The sequence below is a fragment of the Marmota monax genome, unplaced genomic scaffold (genome assembly GCF_021218885.2).
Source record: "Marmota monax isolate L192 unplaced genomic scaffold, Marmota_monax_Labrador192_F-V1.1 WCK01_AAM20220418_F8-fsc00193, whole genome shotgun sequence".
NCBI classification, from domain to species: Eukaryota; Metazoa; Chordata; class Mammalia; order Rodentia; family Sciuridae; genus Marmota; species Marmota monax.
Genome location: NW_026695203.1, coordinates 3,482,294 through 3,497,870, shown reverse-complemented (window position 1 = coordinate 3,497,870; position 15,577 = coordinate 3,482,294). Strand labels below are relative to the sequence as shown.

General features: G+C 53.7%; 1 protein-coding gene across 2 annotated transcripts; it reads right to left on the bottom strand.

Annotated features, from left to right (window-relative positions):
* Positions 1-6,017: 6,017 nt before the first annotated feature.
* On the bottom strand, positions 6,018-13,650 carry LOC124083204 (zinc finger protein 84). Of its 2 annotated transcripts, none has more exons than XM_046429792.2 (3): positions 12,653-13,650; positions 9,737-10,581; positions 6,018-8,196 (listed from the first exon to the last, which is right to left on the bottom strand). In XM_046429792.2, exon 2 carries the CDS (start codon positions 10,551-10,553, stop codon positions 9,942-9,944), a length of 612 nt encoding a protein of 203 aa, XP_046285748.1. In that variant the 5' UTR covers positions 10,554-10,581; positions 12,653-13,650; the 3' UTR covers positions 6,018-8,196; positions 9,737-9,941. The 2 variants fall into 2 exon arrangements, with proteins under 2 accessions (XP_046285748.1, XP_046285750.1); XM_046429794.2 differs by lacking the exon at positions 12,653-13,650 and adding an exon at positions 11,450-11,709.
* Positions 13,651-15,577: the final 1,927 nt, after the last annotated feature.

The window sequence follows — 15,577 nt, the reverse complement described above, 5'->3', positions numbered from 1 at the left end:
CCTAAATGAGATTCACCTAAAATTTTCCTTTTTTTTGGTTTAGCTTTCAAGTTTTATTAGCTTCAGTAAGTGAGTTTAGGAGTGTTCTCTCACCCCCAGAACTGTTAGGATACGAAGGCTCATTTCTTCATTAAGGTTGACACACCTCAGTGAAAGGACCTGGGCCTCCTATCTTAATTAACTGTGGGAGTGAAGGTTATATTTCTTACTGCTGACTCAAGTACTCTAAATGCTTTTGGGGATATTCAGATTGGTTTTGGTTTTGCCTTTTGATTCTGGGGATTGAACCCAGGGCCGCTGTACCAATACATCTCCAGCTCACTGCCTTTTTTTCTTGTTGAGACAGGGTCTCATTTGCCCAGGCTGAACTAGAACTTGCAATCCTCCCAAGTCCCTGGGATAACAGGCATGGGCCACCACACCCAGCTCTTCTAGTTTTTAGAAATATGCGGTTCACCCAGGCCTGGCAGCCCACACTTGTAATCCCAGCATTCTGGAGGCTGAGGCAGGAGGATTGCAAGTCTGAGGTCAGCCTCAGAAACTTAGTGAGACCCTGTCTCACAATTTTTAAAAAAATTATAAGGATTGGAGACGTAGCTGAGTGGTAGAATGTCCCTGGGTTCAGTCCCTGCTACCCAAAACATATACAGTTACATACTGTCAACTTCAGTACAAAGATAGCAAACAAAAGTTTTAGGACATTCAGGGCTTTAAAACACTGAATAACTCAAGTCAAAAAAAAGACTATAAAGGAAATTGAAAAATATTTATGAATGGACGACTATGAAAATACTACATTTAGAGCCTGTCTGATGCCACTAAGCCAGCAATTAGAGAGACACTTTGGCTTTACATTTATTCGTTAAAAAAATTCTTTTTTTTTCAGGTACTCAGGGGCACCCCACCACTGAGCTACATTCCCAACCCTTCTTATTTTTTATGTTTGAGACAGAGTCTTAGCTACATGACCCAGGCTGGCCTCAAGTTAATGATCCTCCTGCCTCAGCCTCCCTAGCAGCTGGGATTACAGGCATGTGCCACCACACCCAGCAACAGTCCCATTTTGTATACTGCCCAAGCATTAGGGAGCAGTGACTAAACCAACATGCCAACCAGGAGGAGGTGATAAAAGCTGAAGGAAGCTCCAACAGTGATGTTCTGTTGTCCCAAGCCCAGCACTGTGCTCAGGGCACTGCTCCCGCCAAAACCCACCTCTCTGCAAGCAGACAGCATCCTGTCCACCAGGAGCTTCCGCTGTCAGAGCTGCAGGCCCCCGGCTGCAAGATCCCACCCACCCTCCAGGAGCCTGCACACTAAAAAACACATGAGAAATGGGAATCTTGAGACAACTCCAGTGGAAAAAGAGAACAGCAGGGGCTGGGGAGGGGGCTGGGGCGAGAGATGGGGTGGGGGCAGGGGCAGGGGCTGGAATGGGGGCTGGGGCAGGGACTGGGACAGGGACTGGGGTGGGCTCCGTGGAAGAGCACTTGCCCACATCATGAGGCCCTGGGTTCCATTCCTGGAATCGCAAAACAAAACAAAAACAGTAGAGTGCCGAGCCTTGTGGGGTAATTTACCAAAGGAGAGACTTGCGCAGTGAATTTGAGGCTCTGAGGACACAGAAACACAGTGGTGCTGCACAAAGGAGCAGCACGTCAGACACGCCCTCTGAGGAAAAGGCTCCTCGATCCCTCCTGGACAAGGGCCAGGGTTTACACCCCGGGCTTCTGTCACCCTGCCAGTGGGCCTGAGCCCAGGAAAGCCACCGAGAGGCTCATGACAACAGAGGAGGTGGGGGAGAAAGGACACCACCCAAGAGACACCCGCAAGAGGAAGGTGACCAGACACCTCAACCTGCTGCAGGACAGCGAGGGGGCCCAAGGGAGCACAGCCAGGCAGATGACGTCAGGGAGAAAAAGTGTCTTTTCCTTGCCCATCGTAGGCCCGAGGCTGGGGCCCCACCACAGAGAGACAGATGGACAAGAGAAAGCACACGGATGTATCTCATACCAGTTTTCTGCGACACAGGAGCCTTCAGAAATGCAGACAAAACGATCTGACGGGGAGCTGTGCAGAAGTGAGACAGCAGGACAAAGGGCACGACCCCGTCAACCACAGGGCAGGGGACTTAGCAAGGCCTGTGGGTCCAGGCTCTTCCCAGAGCCTCTGCGTGACCCTCATTTCCTCTGGGCATGGGGGTTTCCTCCATAATGAGAGGGTTACGACCTACTCTAGAGGAAGGCCAGGGAAACTCTAATGGCCACGTCAGAGGAGGAAGGCTAGGGGCAGTGAGAGCAACTTTCCGGATTCTACAGTTTTCTCAAATGCCAAGGTGCCATGTTCTGGGGTGGTGTGTCCTGAACCCCATCACAGCCAAGAGCAATGGCAGAAGAGAGAAGGACAGGCATGGGTGATAAAGTAGCAGGTACAGGAGAAGCAGGAGGCCGGGTCACTGGGTCCTGCCTTGTAGCCTGAAATAAGTTTCTTTTTATAATCAAATAAAGACTGAGCAGGCGTGGTGGCACACACTTGTAATTCCAGTGGCTTGGGAGGCTGAGGCAGGAGGAAGCCTCAGCAACTAGTGAGGCCCTAAGCAATTCAGTGAGACCTGTCTCTAAACAAAAGTATTAAAAAGGACTAGGGATGTGGCTCAGTGGTCCCTTGGGTTTAATCCTTGGTACCACAAAATCAGAATTAATAGATACTGAGACTCTCCCCAATCTCTATAATATAGTCTTCCTCCAGTCTTCCCCCACTCTCCCCTTGTAGTAATTTCTGGGTGTGCTGACACCCAACAGAAGCTACTGTCACCTCTGTCCATCAATCAGTGCCACTCCCACCTCTCAGGACCCCTCTGCACCACCATGTCACTCTCTCTTGTCCCACATGTGGAAACAATTCCCACTGATGCTGTAAACAAAGGTGTCTTGAATCCACAAGCTTTACAGCCAATCTCAGGGGACTCTGTTCGTCCCCTTGCAGGTGTCCAAGCACCAGGGAGAGAATTCCAGGTCCTTCTCACACCCGGAGGCCCATCCCAGTTGCTGTGCCTGCAGCTGCCTCTGCACGGTGGGTCATCAGGAAGCAGAACACCTTCGCCCTGGTCTGGAGCAGCTGTGTTTGAAACACTCCCCGAGTCCGAGACCACATGGTGGTATTCGGTGGGCATTGTTTCTGCACTGATTTAACTGCAAGGGACTGATGACCTTCCAGAAAAAAAGGGGGTCTGCTTCAAGGTGACTTTCTGTGTCTGCTGCTAGAAACTGCTAGCAACTGCAATCTCCTGCTTAAAAAAGGAAAAAAAAAAAGGCTGGTTTCCATTCCTAAAGCATCTGCCGCACACAGAGCAGAGATGGTGGTGAGACCAGAGGAGGAGGAGCACTGTCTGGGGGCCTCTGCTGCCCACTCCGGGAGGCCTGGCTGCACAGCCGGATGTGATTGTTTCCCTACATCCCTGAGGCCCTTGAACAGCCCACCTGTAGCCCAAGTGGGTCTCTGTTCCTCACCACCCAAACATGCTTGGGTGGCAGACAGGGGAACCCCAAAGGACCCTCAGCTGTCAGTAGGCGGCGCCGTGAGGGTCAGGGATGGGAAACAGGTGCCAAGTGGTAAGGACCTCAGCCCTCGACCTGTGAACTAGACCTTTGTCCCTTGTTTCCAGTTGGGAGGGGTGCTTGGGGCACCTGGTGAAGGGCTGCCATGCCAGCGTTTAGGTCCTCTGACCTGGCTGGTCACAAAGGATATGGTCATCTGCCATCCATGAACCCCCTGGCAGATTTTCACTGAAGGCTCACAGGTGACCAGCATCACACAAAGCCACCAAAGGAAGAGGCTGGTCCCCACCTCCCATGGGCAGGATGCCTGGATTTTGTACTCCCCTGAGATGAGGACCCTCACTGTGGGAACAAGAGGGTTGGGGGGGGTCTGGATCAAAAGAGTGGCTGCAGCAGCTCAGGGCAGAGTACAGCCGCAGCGTGTCCCAGCAAGACAGCTTGTCTGATCCCACAGGGCTCTGGGCACACATGCCACAGAGCTGGCCCCCACCACATCATGGCGCTTGCCAGGCTGAGCTGGGAAAAGCAGCTGTGAGCCACGAGGGCGCCACTCACAGCTACTGGAGAGGAAGGGGACACCAACGGCAGCCACGGAAGCCACCTCACACCTAGGCATCACTGGGGTGAGGACAGTGAGGTTTGGAGATGGCTGGGGGAGGCCGAAGGAGGGTGGAGATGGGAACCTAGGGAGGCAGGACACGGTGGGGTGCTCTACACGGGCTCTCTGGCCAGGACTGGCCTTTCCCTCGACCTTCCCTCCTGTACTCCAGCAGACTCCCTAAAGCAGGCCAAGTGCCCACTGGGGATGAACCGCCCTGTGATCGGTACTCCAGGTCCTGGAACCAGGGGCCAATGGCTGTAGTTGGCATCTGGACCCCTGTGAAGGCAGAAGCCTCTTGTCTCTACACCTCGAAAACTTGCCCATCTCCTTCTTCTCCCTCCAGGCAGGAGGGCTAGGAGGACAGCTGGGCCATAGGGCCCTCCTCAGGGGGGTGGGAAGGTGGGGTGCAGAGCTCACAAGCTGTGACGGCAGGCAAACTGCCCAGGATCTTGTTAAAATGCAGCTTCTGGTTGGGATTTGGAAGGGACCAGTGCCTGGCTCCCAGGTGACACCTAATCGGCCAGCCCAAGAGGCACACACCTGCTCTCTCCCCTCTGGTTGCAGGGTGTTGGTCCTCCTGGAGTCCGAGCCCCCCATCTTCTCAGCTCTGGTTTTATCCCTGACTCTGGTTTTCCTAAACTGTAGGCTCCAGGTGGAACTTAGTCCCTCAGTGGGGGACACGTAATTTGGTCATTCATAACATGACACTTCCTTGGCCACTGAGCTGGGTAGGTAACAGGCTGAAGCCCAGCTCAGGCTGGGCACAAGCCAGGCCGTGAGCACTTCAGAAGCACCTGTGAGTCAAACGTGAGCCCTGCCCCCAGCAAAGCCGGGCTCAAGGCTGCTGTTCTTGAGTGACTTCCTACTCACTCAGGCCCCGGACTGAGGAGTCAGTGATGCCGCTGCAGATCCCAGGGAGCAAGGAACAGAGCAAAGGTGCTGAGTGAGCCAGCTCCCCACTAACAGGAGGGAACGGACCTAACCAAGTCCCAGGGTCACTGGTGGCAGGAGGCCTGGCTGTGAAGTGACACGGTCTCTGCAGGTCCCACATCAGAAAGGACACGATGACCTGCTGCTGACACTAGCATCATTAATAAGCATGCCTGTTTCTCGAGACCCTGTGAAGCTGGTGAGCAGGGACAGTCAGGAGAGGTGCGACTGGGCTGGCCTCTCATTGGAAGTGGACCAGACCTGGAGCCTGGTCTCCTGACCTGAGCACTCTGTGGCCCACCTCTTGGGTACCAGTGGGAGTTGCCCCAAGGCTTCTCAGCAGGTCTGGCCCCGCCATGGGCTCAGCAAGCTGCTGGTGTCAGAGAATTGCTAATACCTGTTACCCAAATCCAAACAGCACTCTTTTTCCACATGCAGAGAGAACTGCATTAATTCATTGCTGTGTTTGTTTATTTATTATTTTTGGTACTAGGGATTGAACCCAAGGATGCTTAGCCACTAAGCCACCTCCCTGGTCCTTTTTTTAAAAAATATCTTTATTTACTTATTTTTATGTGGTGCTGAGGATTGAACCCAGTGCCTCACATGTGTGAGGCAAGCGCTCTGCCACTGAGCCACAACCCCAGCCCCGCCCCTGGTCCTTTTTTAAGTTTTGAGACAGGGTCTCTATAAGTTACTTAGGGCCTCACTAACTTGCTGAGGCTGGTCTTGAACTTGAGATCCTCCTGCCTCAGCCTTTTGTGCCACTGGGATTACGGGCATGCACCACCACAGCTGGCCGACTTTTATGTTTTCTCTAGTCTTTGGGCACCATATTACCTTGAACCTAATCTTCCAGAAATGATGGTGGCCAAGACTGCAGCCTCTACCCTGCTCCCAGCTAAGCCCCAAGGACTACTCTTCACACCAGCTGATGTCAAGAGAACATTTATTCCACTTGGTCAGCTCCAGTAAGTGTCAGTGACCTCCAAAAATAGCCAGCCTGGACGACCCTTTCCGTTTAGTCCTGCATAGTCATGGGCAGGGGTGGGGGTGGGGGTTCCTCCTGCATCCACTGCCTCCAAGTAGTGGAAGACCTGAGGCCTCCAGAGTCCACTACTGACCCAGGGGAGCCAGTCCACAGCCCAATAAAACGCACCCACTAGTTAACTCATATGCCCTCTCCCCTCACGATCCCCCCATACCCACCCCCACGCTCCAGCACTTGCTTCATCAGCCAGTTGACAAGTGTTTCCTGAGAGTTATGAGTCCAGCCCTGTGCTAGACCAGCTGGGGTTCAAAAAGAAATGACACAGTCCTTGCCCTCAGGGAGCTTAGTCTAGTTGGAGACTCAAGACACACATGTGCGCACGCACATACACACAGAGGAAACTGCAGCACAAGACTAGACAGCACAGTGTACTCAGGGGTGACAGTATGTTCACACAGGTCCTATACACAGAAGGAAGCCCAACCCTGTGGATAAGGAGGGCTCAGTAGAGAGGAGGATAGAAGGGGGACGTTTCCGAGCAATACCAGGGAAGGCACAGCACAGGTACGGCAAGGAGACAAGCTGAACAATTAGCAGAGAGAGGGTGTGCTGTTGTGGTTCTCCCTAGATTGGCCAAGGACCAGAGCCACATGGAAGCCTCCAGGGCAGGGAGTGGCTCTCCTTTCTCTATTTCCCCAAGCATTCTGCAATCCTATATAGTAGGTGTCCAGGAAGAACCTATGTGCCAAACTGTCTGAGGGATAGGAGCAGCAAGAACCCAGGACAGGAATCCATTGGCTTCCATCCCAACCCAATGGGTCTCACCTTTTCTGATGGGCAGTTCATTCTGGGGAGGCAGGTGAGCCTTGTGGGCTCCAGGATGACCTGCTCAGGTGTGACGACTAAGCTCTGCAGCCGGCCTGGAGCCTGGTCCCTCCACTTGTACCCATCTGCTTGGGGCACCCCAGCTTCTGCACCTGCCTCTCCCACCAGCCACAGGCACCAGCAGCAGGGCTCTAGCGTCTTCCTCCCCAGCTCTCCCACATGACACTGCCTAGGGCTGCCCTGGTGGGGCAGGAGCCTTGTCTGAGGGTGACTGGTTTCCTTTTCCCTGGGTGGGCTTACTGGTGCTTCTTCCACCTCCTCAGAGTCCAGCTTCCCTGACACCTCCCAGTGAAATCAGAGCCCAGGCCGAGCAGAGGCTCCATTTCACAAGCCAGCATCCTGTTGGCAGAACACGAAACAATGCAGAGGAGCAAACCAGTCCAGGGAATCTTCAGTGACGTCAGGGGAAGGGAAATTAGGTTCCAGAAATCTGGTGCACTGGTGTCTGAGAGAAGGGATTGACTATATGAATCTCCACCTCAGAATTCTTTATTCCCAAACAAGGGAACAGGAACGAGGTCAGGGGAGAGAGAAACACTACTTGCATGGCAGCCTTAGCTCGGGGCTCTGTGTCAGGTAAGGGAAGGGTGGCAGATGAAGCCTCCAGGGCTGAGGTTCTTTGTCTGGAGTCCAGCAGCTCCTGAAATTGCTTGGAATTTTTGAGTCTAAGTGAGTATGCATGTTTTCCTGGAGAGAAGGTCCACAATTTTCACAAATTTTCAAAGGGCCACGTGACCCCAAAGTGTTAACAACCTTCCTGACTCAGAAAGGAAATGAAGCCTGCAGGAATGGTTCACCCAGGGGCAAGGTTCTGCCCTCAAGCCTGACCTGCCGCTGACTTGCTGTGTTAACTTAAGACTAGTCACTTCCTGTCTCTGAATTTTAGCTGACTGGCGGACCAGGCAGGAGCAGAAAGGCCACAGATGCCATCCCTGCAGCCACATGAGAGTAGAGATACGTGGCCAGGAAGCCAGCAGGAGGCCTGCCCCTGCTGTGACTCCCTCAAGGCCTGGGGGGTTTTCCCACCAGGTTTTGGAATTGGCCTCTAATTCCAGGTTCCATCAGGTCACCTCTACAGGTCACTGCAGGGCACCTCCCAAGGTAGATCTTCTTAGAGGACGTGTCCTCATGCCAGGGTGCAGTGCCATGCAGGCTCCCATGGGACTCCATTCCTAGTCTCTGTGCCCAGATGTACCCGGCACCTTCTGGGCCATGAGGTCCTGCTCACTTCACATCTGTTCACAGAAACAAAGAGATCAGGGTCAGGTCTGGTGCTACAACATGGCCCTGCCCATCCACCCCCAAAGCTAGAAGGGACATCAGCTGCCCCGGCTGCATCTGCCTGGGGCTTTGAGTAAGTCCCTTAACCTTCTACAATGCAAGACGAGAATTATTAATCCCATTTACAGATGGAACATCTTGGGGCCAGGACATTTGGGTGATTGGCTCCAATTGTCCCAGGACCCTGCTTAATCTTATTCTCTGCCACCAAGTGCTAGTCCACATTGCAACAACTACCAAAGGTAGCAGGCAGAGGGAAATGGATCTCTGGGGAGCCACACTGCACTGAGGAAGGACAGAGAGGGCATAGGGAAGAAGGAATAGGTCTCCAGCACTCAGCACAGACTTGAATGGGAAGCAAGGACTCTGGGAGCAGCAGTGTCCATCATCCGTATGCCCTCAGGCATCTGCACCACCCAGTGATGGCCCTGCCTGGGATCCTTCACATGACCCCCAGCCACATGCTGGAATCCTCTCAGCTCCATTTTGTATTTTTCAGCAGTACAGCTGAAGGGTCTTGGGGTCCAGAATCCAAAACAAAGCCTGACCTTACCCACTGTGCTGAGTACTGGGACTTGGGACAAGCTTGGAGAAGGCCATTTCTACATCTGCCAACCAGCTAAAGAGGTCTGTGCCTCAGAGCGTGAACTTGCAATCAGAGGTCCTGGAGGCAAGTTCCAGCTCACCCCATTCTCACTGTGTGACCTCAGCCAAGCATCTTAGCTGGAGCTTCATCTTCTGCCTGGTTGGCCCCAGGCTCTGGGTCTTCCATCTGTCCTCACAGTGCCTTTAAAGCACAGGTCTGAGCCCACTAGGTTCTCATTAAAAGTCTCTGAGGTCCCTCCTCCCTTACCACAAAGTCCTTCCTAGGGCAAATTAGAACCTCCACTAAGAAAACCTCACTTCCCAAATCCTTCCACATACCTGCCCTTCTGGAGCAAGTCTATTCATCCCCAGGGCCAGTTCAAAGCCATGGCATTCCCCCAAGTGACTCCAGTCACCTCTCTCCCAGAAACTTCACAGATTGTTCCCACTACAGCCCATATCCTGTGTAGGCATCAGTCACACACGAGTGACTGGGCTGTGGTCCTCACCTATGCCTCCTTCTGAGAGTGCAGCATAGCACAGCATAGCACAGCGCACACACATGATGCTACCCTCTCCTAACAGCAAATCCTCACAATGCCCCAGGGAGGAGGAGACTCTCAGATTGATCCTCCACTTACAGATGAACAAACTGAGACACGAAGTGCAATGACTTCTCAAGGACACCACAGAGTGGGTGAAGGAGGCCTTGGGACTGAGACTGGACCTGGGGATTGTGGAAAGTGGTCCTCTCCAAGTCGCTGTCAACTCTGACATTCTGGAGATGACGATTTGGTAAACAGCTCGTCATAACCAGACCTACAAACCCAGCTTGCTCCCCACGCACTCACCCGCCCGCCCCTGACACCTCTGGACCTCTGGGGCTTCAGGCCGCCCTGCAGGCCTCACCTGCTTAAGGCTGCAAGAGCCCGAGGAAAACCAACGCAGGAGCCCAAAGCAGCTGCATCGGGTCTTGAGCTTGACACCCCAAGCCAGTGTTGTCCCTCTCCCGGGATCCTGTCCAGAGAGAGGGCCTCAGCCCAGCTCCATCTCCAGGGCCCCGAGACGCCGCTCTGGGCCTGGAGGCAGCTGAGGGTGGCAGGCCACGTGCTTGTCATAGCACGCGGCCTAGGTGGGCCGCCTGGCCCTCGGGCCCGTGGCCGTGGCTGCGCTGGTGGGACTTGAGCGAGCCCTCCCGCGCGAAGCTCTTGCCGCAGCGCGGGCAGAAGTAGGGCCGCCGCTCCCCGAAGACGCCGGGGCGGCGCGGGTGCGGCGCGGGCATGCGCGCGTGGGTGCGCTGGTGGTTGAGCAGGAAGCGCGGCTCCCGGAAGCAACGGCCGCACTGCGCGCACTGGTGCGGCTTCTCGCCGCTGTGGATGCGCTGGTGCGTGAGCAGGTTCTGCTTGAGACTGAAGCAGCGGCCACACTCGGGGCAGGGGAAGGGTCGCTCCCCCGTGTGCGTGCGCTGGTGCACCTCGAGGTTGTGCTTCACGCTGAAAGCCTTGCCGCACTCCGGGCACACGAAGGAGGCCGCGCGGCCCGCCCCGGCGTGTGCCTTCTGGTGCCTCACGAGGCTGGGTTGCTGCGAGAAGGTCTGGCCGCACAGCAGGCAGCGGTGGGGCTGCTCCTCGGCAGGGTGGTGGATGACCAGGCCTCGCTCGTCCCCCAGACCCTCCTCCCCGTCCCCCACAGGGGACCCGCCCCCGGAGGACTCCAGCTCGGTCATGGACACTTCCAGCTGCAATCACCAGCCCCTGGAAAGGCAGAAGGGAAAGAAGGGGTCAGGCAACCCCCAGCCGGAGGAGCCTCTCACCTCCCAAAACCTCCAGCACTCGCCCTTCGACGTCTTTGTTCAAGCCAAAATAACCCCCTCTACCTGCCCTCCTGGGCTCATCTCAAATGCCACCTCCTCCCAGAAGACTTCCAGACCCCTATAGCCTCTCCTTGAGCTATGTTGCCCAACCTGGTGACCCTCATTCACCAGACTGCCCCTACCCCAGGACCTTACCAACAGAGCTGCCTTCTTTTATCCAAGCACTTTGCCTGCTACCCATAAGACCTGCAATAAATGCCTATGGGGACCATCCATGAGCTCCTAGAAGTTTTAGTCTTCACCTGGATACACCTTACCTCTCTAAGCAGGAGAGGGGGTGGGAGGTGCACCTCAAACTTGGAGGGAAGGATGTGATCACTCATGGTTTAAAGATATTTTTTGCAAAACTTAAAGCAGGAAACAAAAAAAATTCTGGACTTGAAAGTGACCTCACTGGATTAAACATTAAAGGGAGAAGCTCTTTGTTTATCAAAATGAGGCATGTGTTTAAAAGGTGTGCAAATCGCTGAACCAGTGGGTTCCCAGAGCCAGGTCTCAGCTTGATTCCTCTCAGTGTCCCCACAGCAAAGCCTGGCCCAAGACTGAGCAACACTCGAGTTCAACAAACATCTTGAGCACCTGGTTTCCTCCACATTGCTTCTCCTAAGGATCCTATTCCAGACCACTGTGCTCCTCTTAAATCATTTCCCATTGTTCTCACATTGCCCTGAGAAAGGAACAGAGCAGGATTGTCAAGTTCCATTTTTACAAATGGAACAACTGAGTTTTGGTGAGGTCAATATTCTTACCCAAGGTCACACAGCAAGGTGAGCCAGTACTAGGCCCTAAGTCTCCAGATTCACTGTTGAAAGCTCTCTTCAATGCACTAGCTCCTTGGTAACCAAGCACTCCTCAACACACATGTAGAGAGGAGACCCCCACCACCATCCCAACCACGGCAGAGCCAACTATTCCCAAAGGACCACTGCTCCTGTAGGGGCACTGTCTACTGCCACCACTCCCATATACCCCAAAAAACTCCTTCAGGGCACTGGGACTGCTCTGCACAACCCACAACTCCACCCACCCACCCCCACCTCACTAGGGAAGCTTGCTGGCTATTCCCCTGTACCACCCTGCAGGCCCCTCCCACTTCCAGCCTCAGTCAATCCGCCTGCAGAGTGGGGTCTCAGGGACATCCTTCTGTCTTCCAAGGGAACAGGCAATCATTCACCCTGGGAGTTGGGGGACAAGTACCACTGGCGGTAGACCCCAAGCCATCAAAGTCCCCTCCATCAATTCAGCCTGTCACTGGGCAGCCTCTCCACTCCTCCCGGCTCCAACCCCGACAGAGGCTCCGCCCGCCTAGAGGGTCCAAGGCCACGGCCCCTGTCCCTCCCCCAAGTTCCTCCACCCCTTGCACACTCACAGCCCAGGCTGCACCCCCGCTCCTCCAGTCTCCAGCGACAGCTCTTTCCTCTAGAGTCTGCGCCGCCCAACGCAAATACGGTAACTCTCCCGCAGCGCCTCCGCGCCCCTCCTCCCCCGCCCCCAGAAAAATCAGCAAGCGCCCCCCGCTCCACGTCCTTCTTGCTGAAGAGTTGCATTAACCGAAAGAGCTCACCCCGCCTCACCCGACCCTCGCGCACAGCCTTGCCAACTCGGGGGACCCGAGCGACCCTGGAGAAAGATGGCAAACTGTGCGTCGCACCCCCACCCACGAATAGACGTAGGCTGCCACCCAGCTGCCGCACCCCACCCAGGCCGCGGCAAGCCCCCGATCCCCAAGGGTGAACGCAGCCCACCCCTGAGCCCGCAGCGCCCCCCGCGGAACCACGCGACCCTGGATAAATACGTAATTAAGCCGCGGCACTACCACTCCTGGAAAGGACTGCGCGGCTCCGGGCAAATACGGTAGCGCGCCCGCAGTGACCCGCCCCCAAGGGTCCAGCAATGGCCTGGATAAATACGGTAACCTCCAGCCGCGGCCAAGGCCCTGGTCAGGGACTCACATGGCGCCGCCTCCCGAGCCCTTCGTCTCCGCCGCAGCGCCGCAGTCGCCAACGTCGTCGCAGCCGCACAGCAGCCCCGTGAGGCTGGGAGGTCTAACTCGCCAACACCCTGGCTGGTGGAAAAAGGAAGGTTGCAAGCGCCTCGCCCTCCTGGGCAGGAGAGGGGACCCGGCTGCGGCCGGCTCCAGGGCCAGAAAGCCCCGCGGGGCGGGTCACCCCAAGCCTCCAGGGCCCCCGCCCTAGCCATTCCTCTTTCAGAATTCCCCAGGTCCAAATTCGGTAATTAGAGCATCATCTTCAATCTCCCTTTTCCCAGGGCTGGAATAGCCTGGCCAGGCCCATAGGATGCCTGTCTCCCAGCGACTAGGAGACAGAGTGGGGGCGCTGGAGGCAACATGGCTGTCCCTGAGCTCCAGGAGAGAGAGAGGGGTCATCGCAGGAGAGAGAAAGGGGTCATCGCAGGAGCCCCATAGAGTCTCTGTGGGCCAGAAACCGCAGAGGGTTATGAGGGCAGATCCAAGCCCTCTAAACTACATGCCCGGGTGCTACTGAAGCCCGATGGAAAAAAGGATAGGCAGAAAGGGAACTAGCAGGGAAGGGGGAACTCTAAATCCAAGGCGGCCTATTAACACCTCACCTTACAAGCCTGTTTTCCTCCAGGCCTAAATTTGTAAAAGCCTTAAATCTTAGAGTAGTATTGTGAGTCCAGATGATTAATGCCTACATACATTGTTAGCTCATACAACTATTATGATGATTATGATGATGATTGAACCCAGGGGTGTTGCACCACTGAGCTACATCCCCAGTCCTTATTATTATTATTGTGTGTGTGTGTGTTTGAGACAGCGGCTCACTAAGTTGTTTAGGGACTCAGTTGCTGAGGCTGGCCTGGTCCTTGCAGCCTTCCTGCCTCAGACACCTGAGTCCCTGGGATTATAGGCCTAGCTTATACAATGTATTTTCTTTAGGCTAAATAAAGTCAAGGGGAAAATATTGTTAAAAACTTTAATAATATGGGGCTGGGATTGTGGCTCAGTGGTAGAGCACTTGCCTAGCACGCACAGGGCCCTGGGTTGGATCCTCAGCATCACATAAAAATAAATAAATAAAGATATTGTGTCCAACTACAAAAAAAACTTTAATAATATGCAACTATAACAAACTTTTTTTTTAAGTGAGAGAGAAAAGATTGAAAATATATATTTTTTTTAATTTACAGTATGGGTGGGTATTTTTCAAAAGTTATCTATTCACTGGCTGACATCAACCTAGAGATCCTGAAAGACTCAGACCACAGGGAATTGCCCTGTGCTCCATGATTTTAAAAAAAACTGAGCTCATCATGCTGACATCACCCCCACACACTTCTCTTGTACACCGCTTACACAATTTCCTTTAAAAAGAACATAAGCAGGACAGTGGCACATGCCTGTAGTCCCAGCTACCTGGGAGGCTGAAGGAGGATCCAAGAGTTGGGGGTTAAACTGGGCAACCTAGTAAAACCCTATCTTAAAAGAAAAAATAAAAAGCACTGGGGATCTGACTCAATGATAAAGTCCCCCTGGATTCAATGCCTACTGTTACCAAAAAAGTTGTAAAAAATAAATTAATAAATAAAATGAAGAGCTCAAGGCCAAAGTATCTCTCACTATCCAGCATCTGAACTTCTCCCTTTGTATATTCGATTCTGTTGCTTACTTTCCTAAATAAATGTCTGTCTTTCTTAAATAATCCTTAGTGCCTTCTCTGATGTGTCCTAAATTCCTTTCTGTGTCCTAAATCAAGCACCTGCCAGAGGTGGGCATGGTGGCACATGCCTATAATCCCAGCAACTTGGGAAGTTGAGGCAGTAGGATCACAAGTTCCAGGCCAGCTTCAGTAACTTAGTGAAACCCTGTCTCAAAATAAAAAATTTAAAAAGCTGGGAATATAGCTCAATGGTAAAGAGCCCCAGGGTTTAATTCCCAGTAAATAAATAAATAAATAAGAAGAAGAAAGGGAGTCGAGATCCTCTTTTCTGGGAAACCTCCTTTCCAGAGACAGAATCACTAAGATGACCAGGGGAAGGAATGAAAACCTGGAGCCCCTCCTCCACACAACTGGCCCACAGTGGTCAAGCCACAGATAGCCCATAAAAGAGCTGCCTACAACACCCAAAGTAGCAGCGATTGTGAGAAGCAGGGAGGAATTCCATTTTCCCACTGCCATTTACTAACACTACTACTTGCTAGTAGGAGCCTTTGCTTTTTACACAGTCCTTTCCCGTGTATTATCTCGTGGGAACTTCCAATAACCATGAGCAGTCTAAATTGGGCAGGTATCATTATCCCATTTTATAGATGGGCAAATAAAATGAAATTTGAAACAGAGTGGCAGAGCCCAGATGGGAGTGGCCTCGTGACTGTGTCCTCTGTACCACCCTAGGCCCAAGACCTGCAGACAAACACAAAGGACATGATGGCAGTGAGCGGGCCTGGGAGGGAGAGCGTAAAGCTACCAGGGCTCAAGGGACATTAAGTAGGCTTCAGCTCTGGGCCCCTTGGGAGCTGCCCCATGAAGGGAGTAGTTGAGATTCCCCAGGACTCAGGGGGACCCCTTCCAGCAGATGGTGGATGTAACTTTAGTGTGGAGCTGTCCCTCGTGAGAGCGTTGGGAGATCCTGGCTCCACAGTGTGCTTTTCAGAGCCTGAGAACTGAAGCATTGCAGGGGGCCACTAGGCAGTAAAATCAGCACCTTGCTCAGGACACCAGACCTGGAGGCCAGGCACCGCTGCTTTCACAGCTTACCCTGAGGACCAGACTGTCCCAGCAGGGCAAGCCTGGCCTACTTCAGGCCTCTAGAGCACCTCACTCAGGCGGATGGCACATGAATGAGACCTCCAAGGAGACTGGTATTTTAAAGAGAAGCAATAGGGAGGGGGA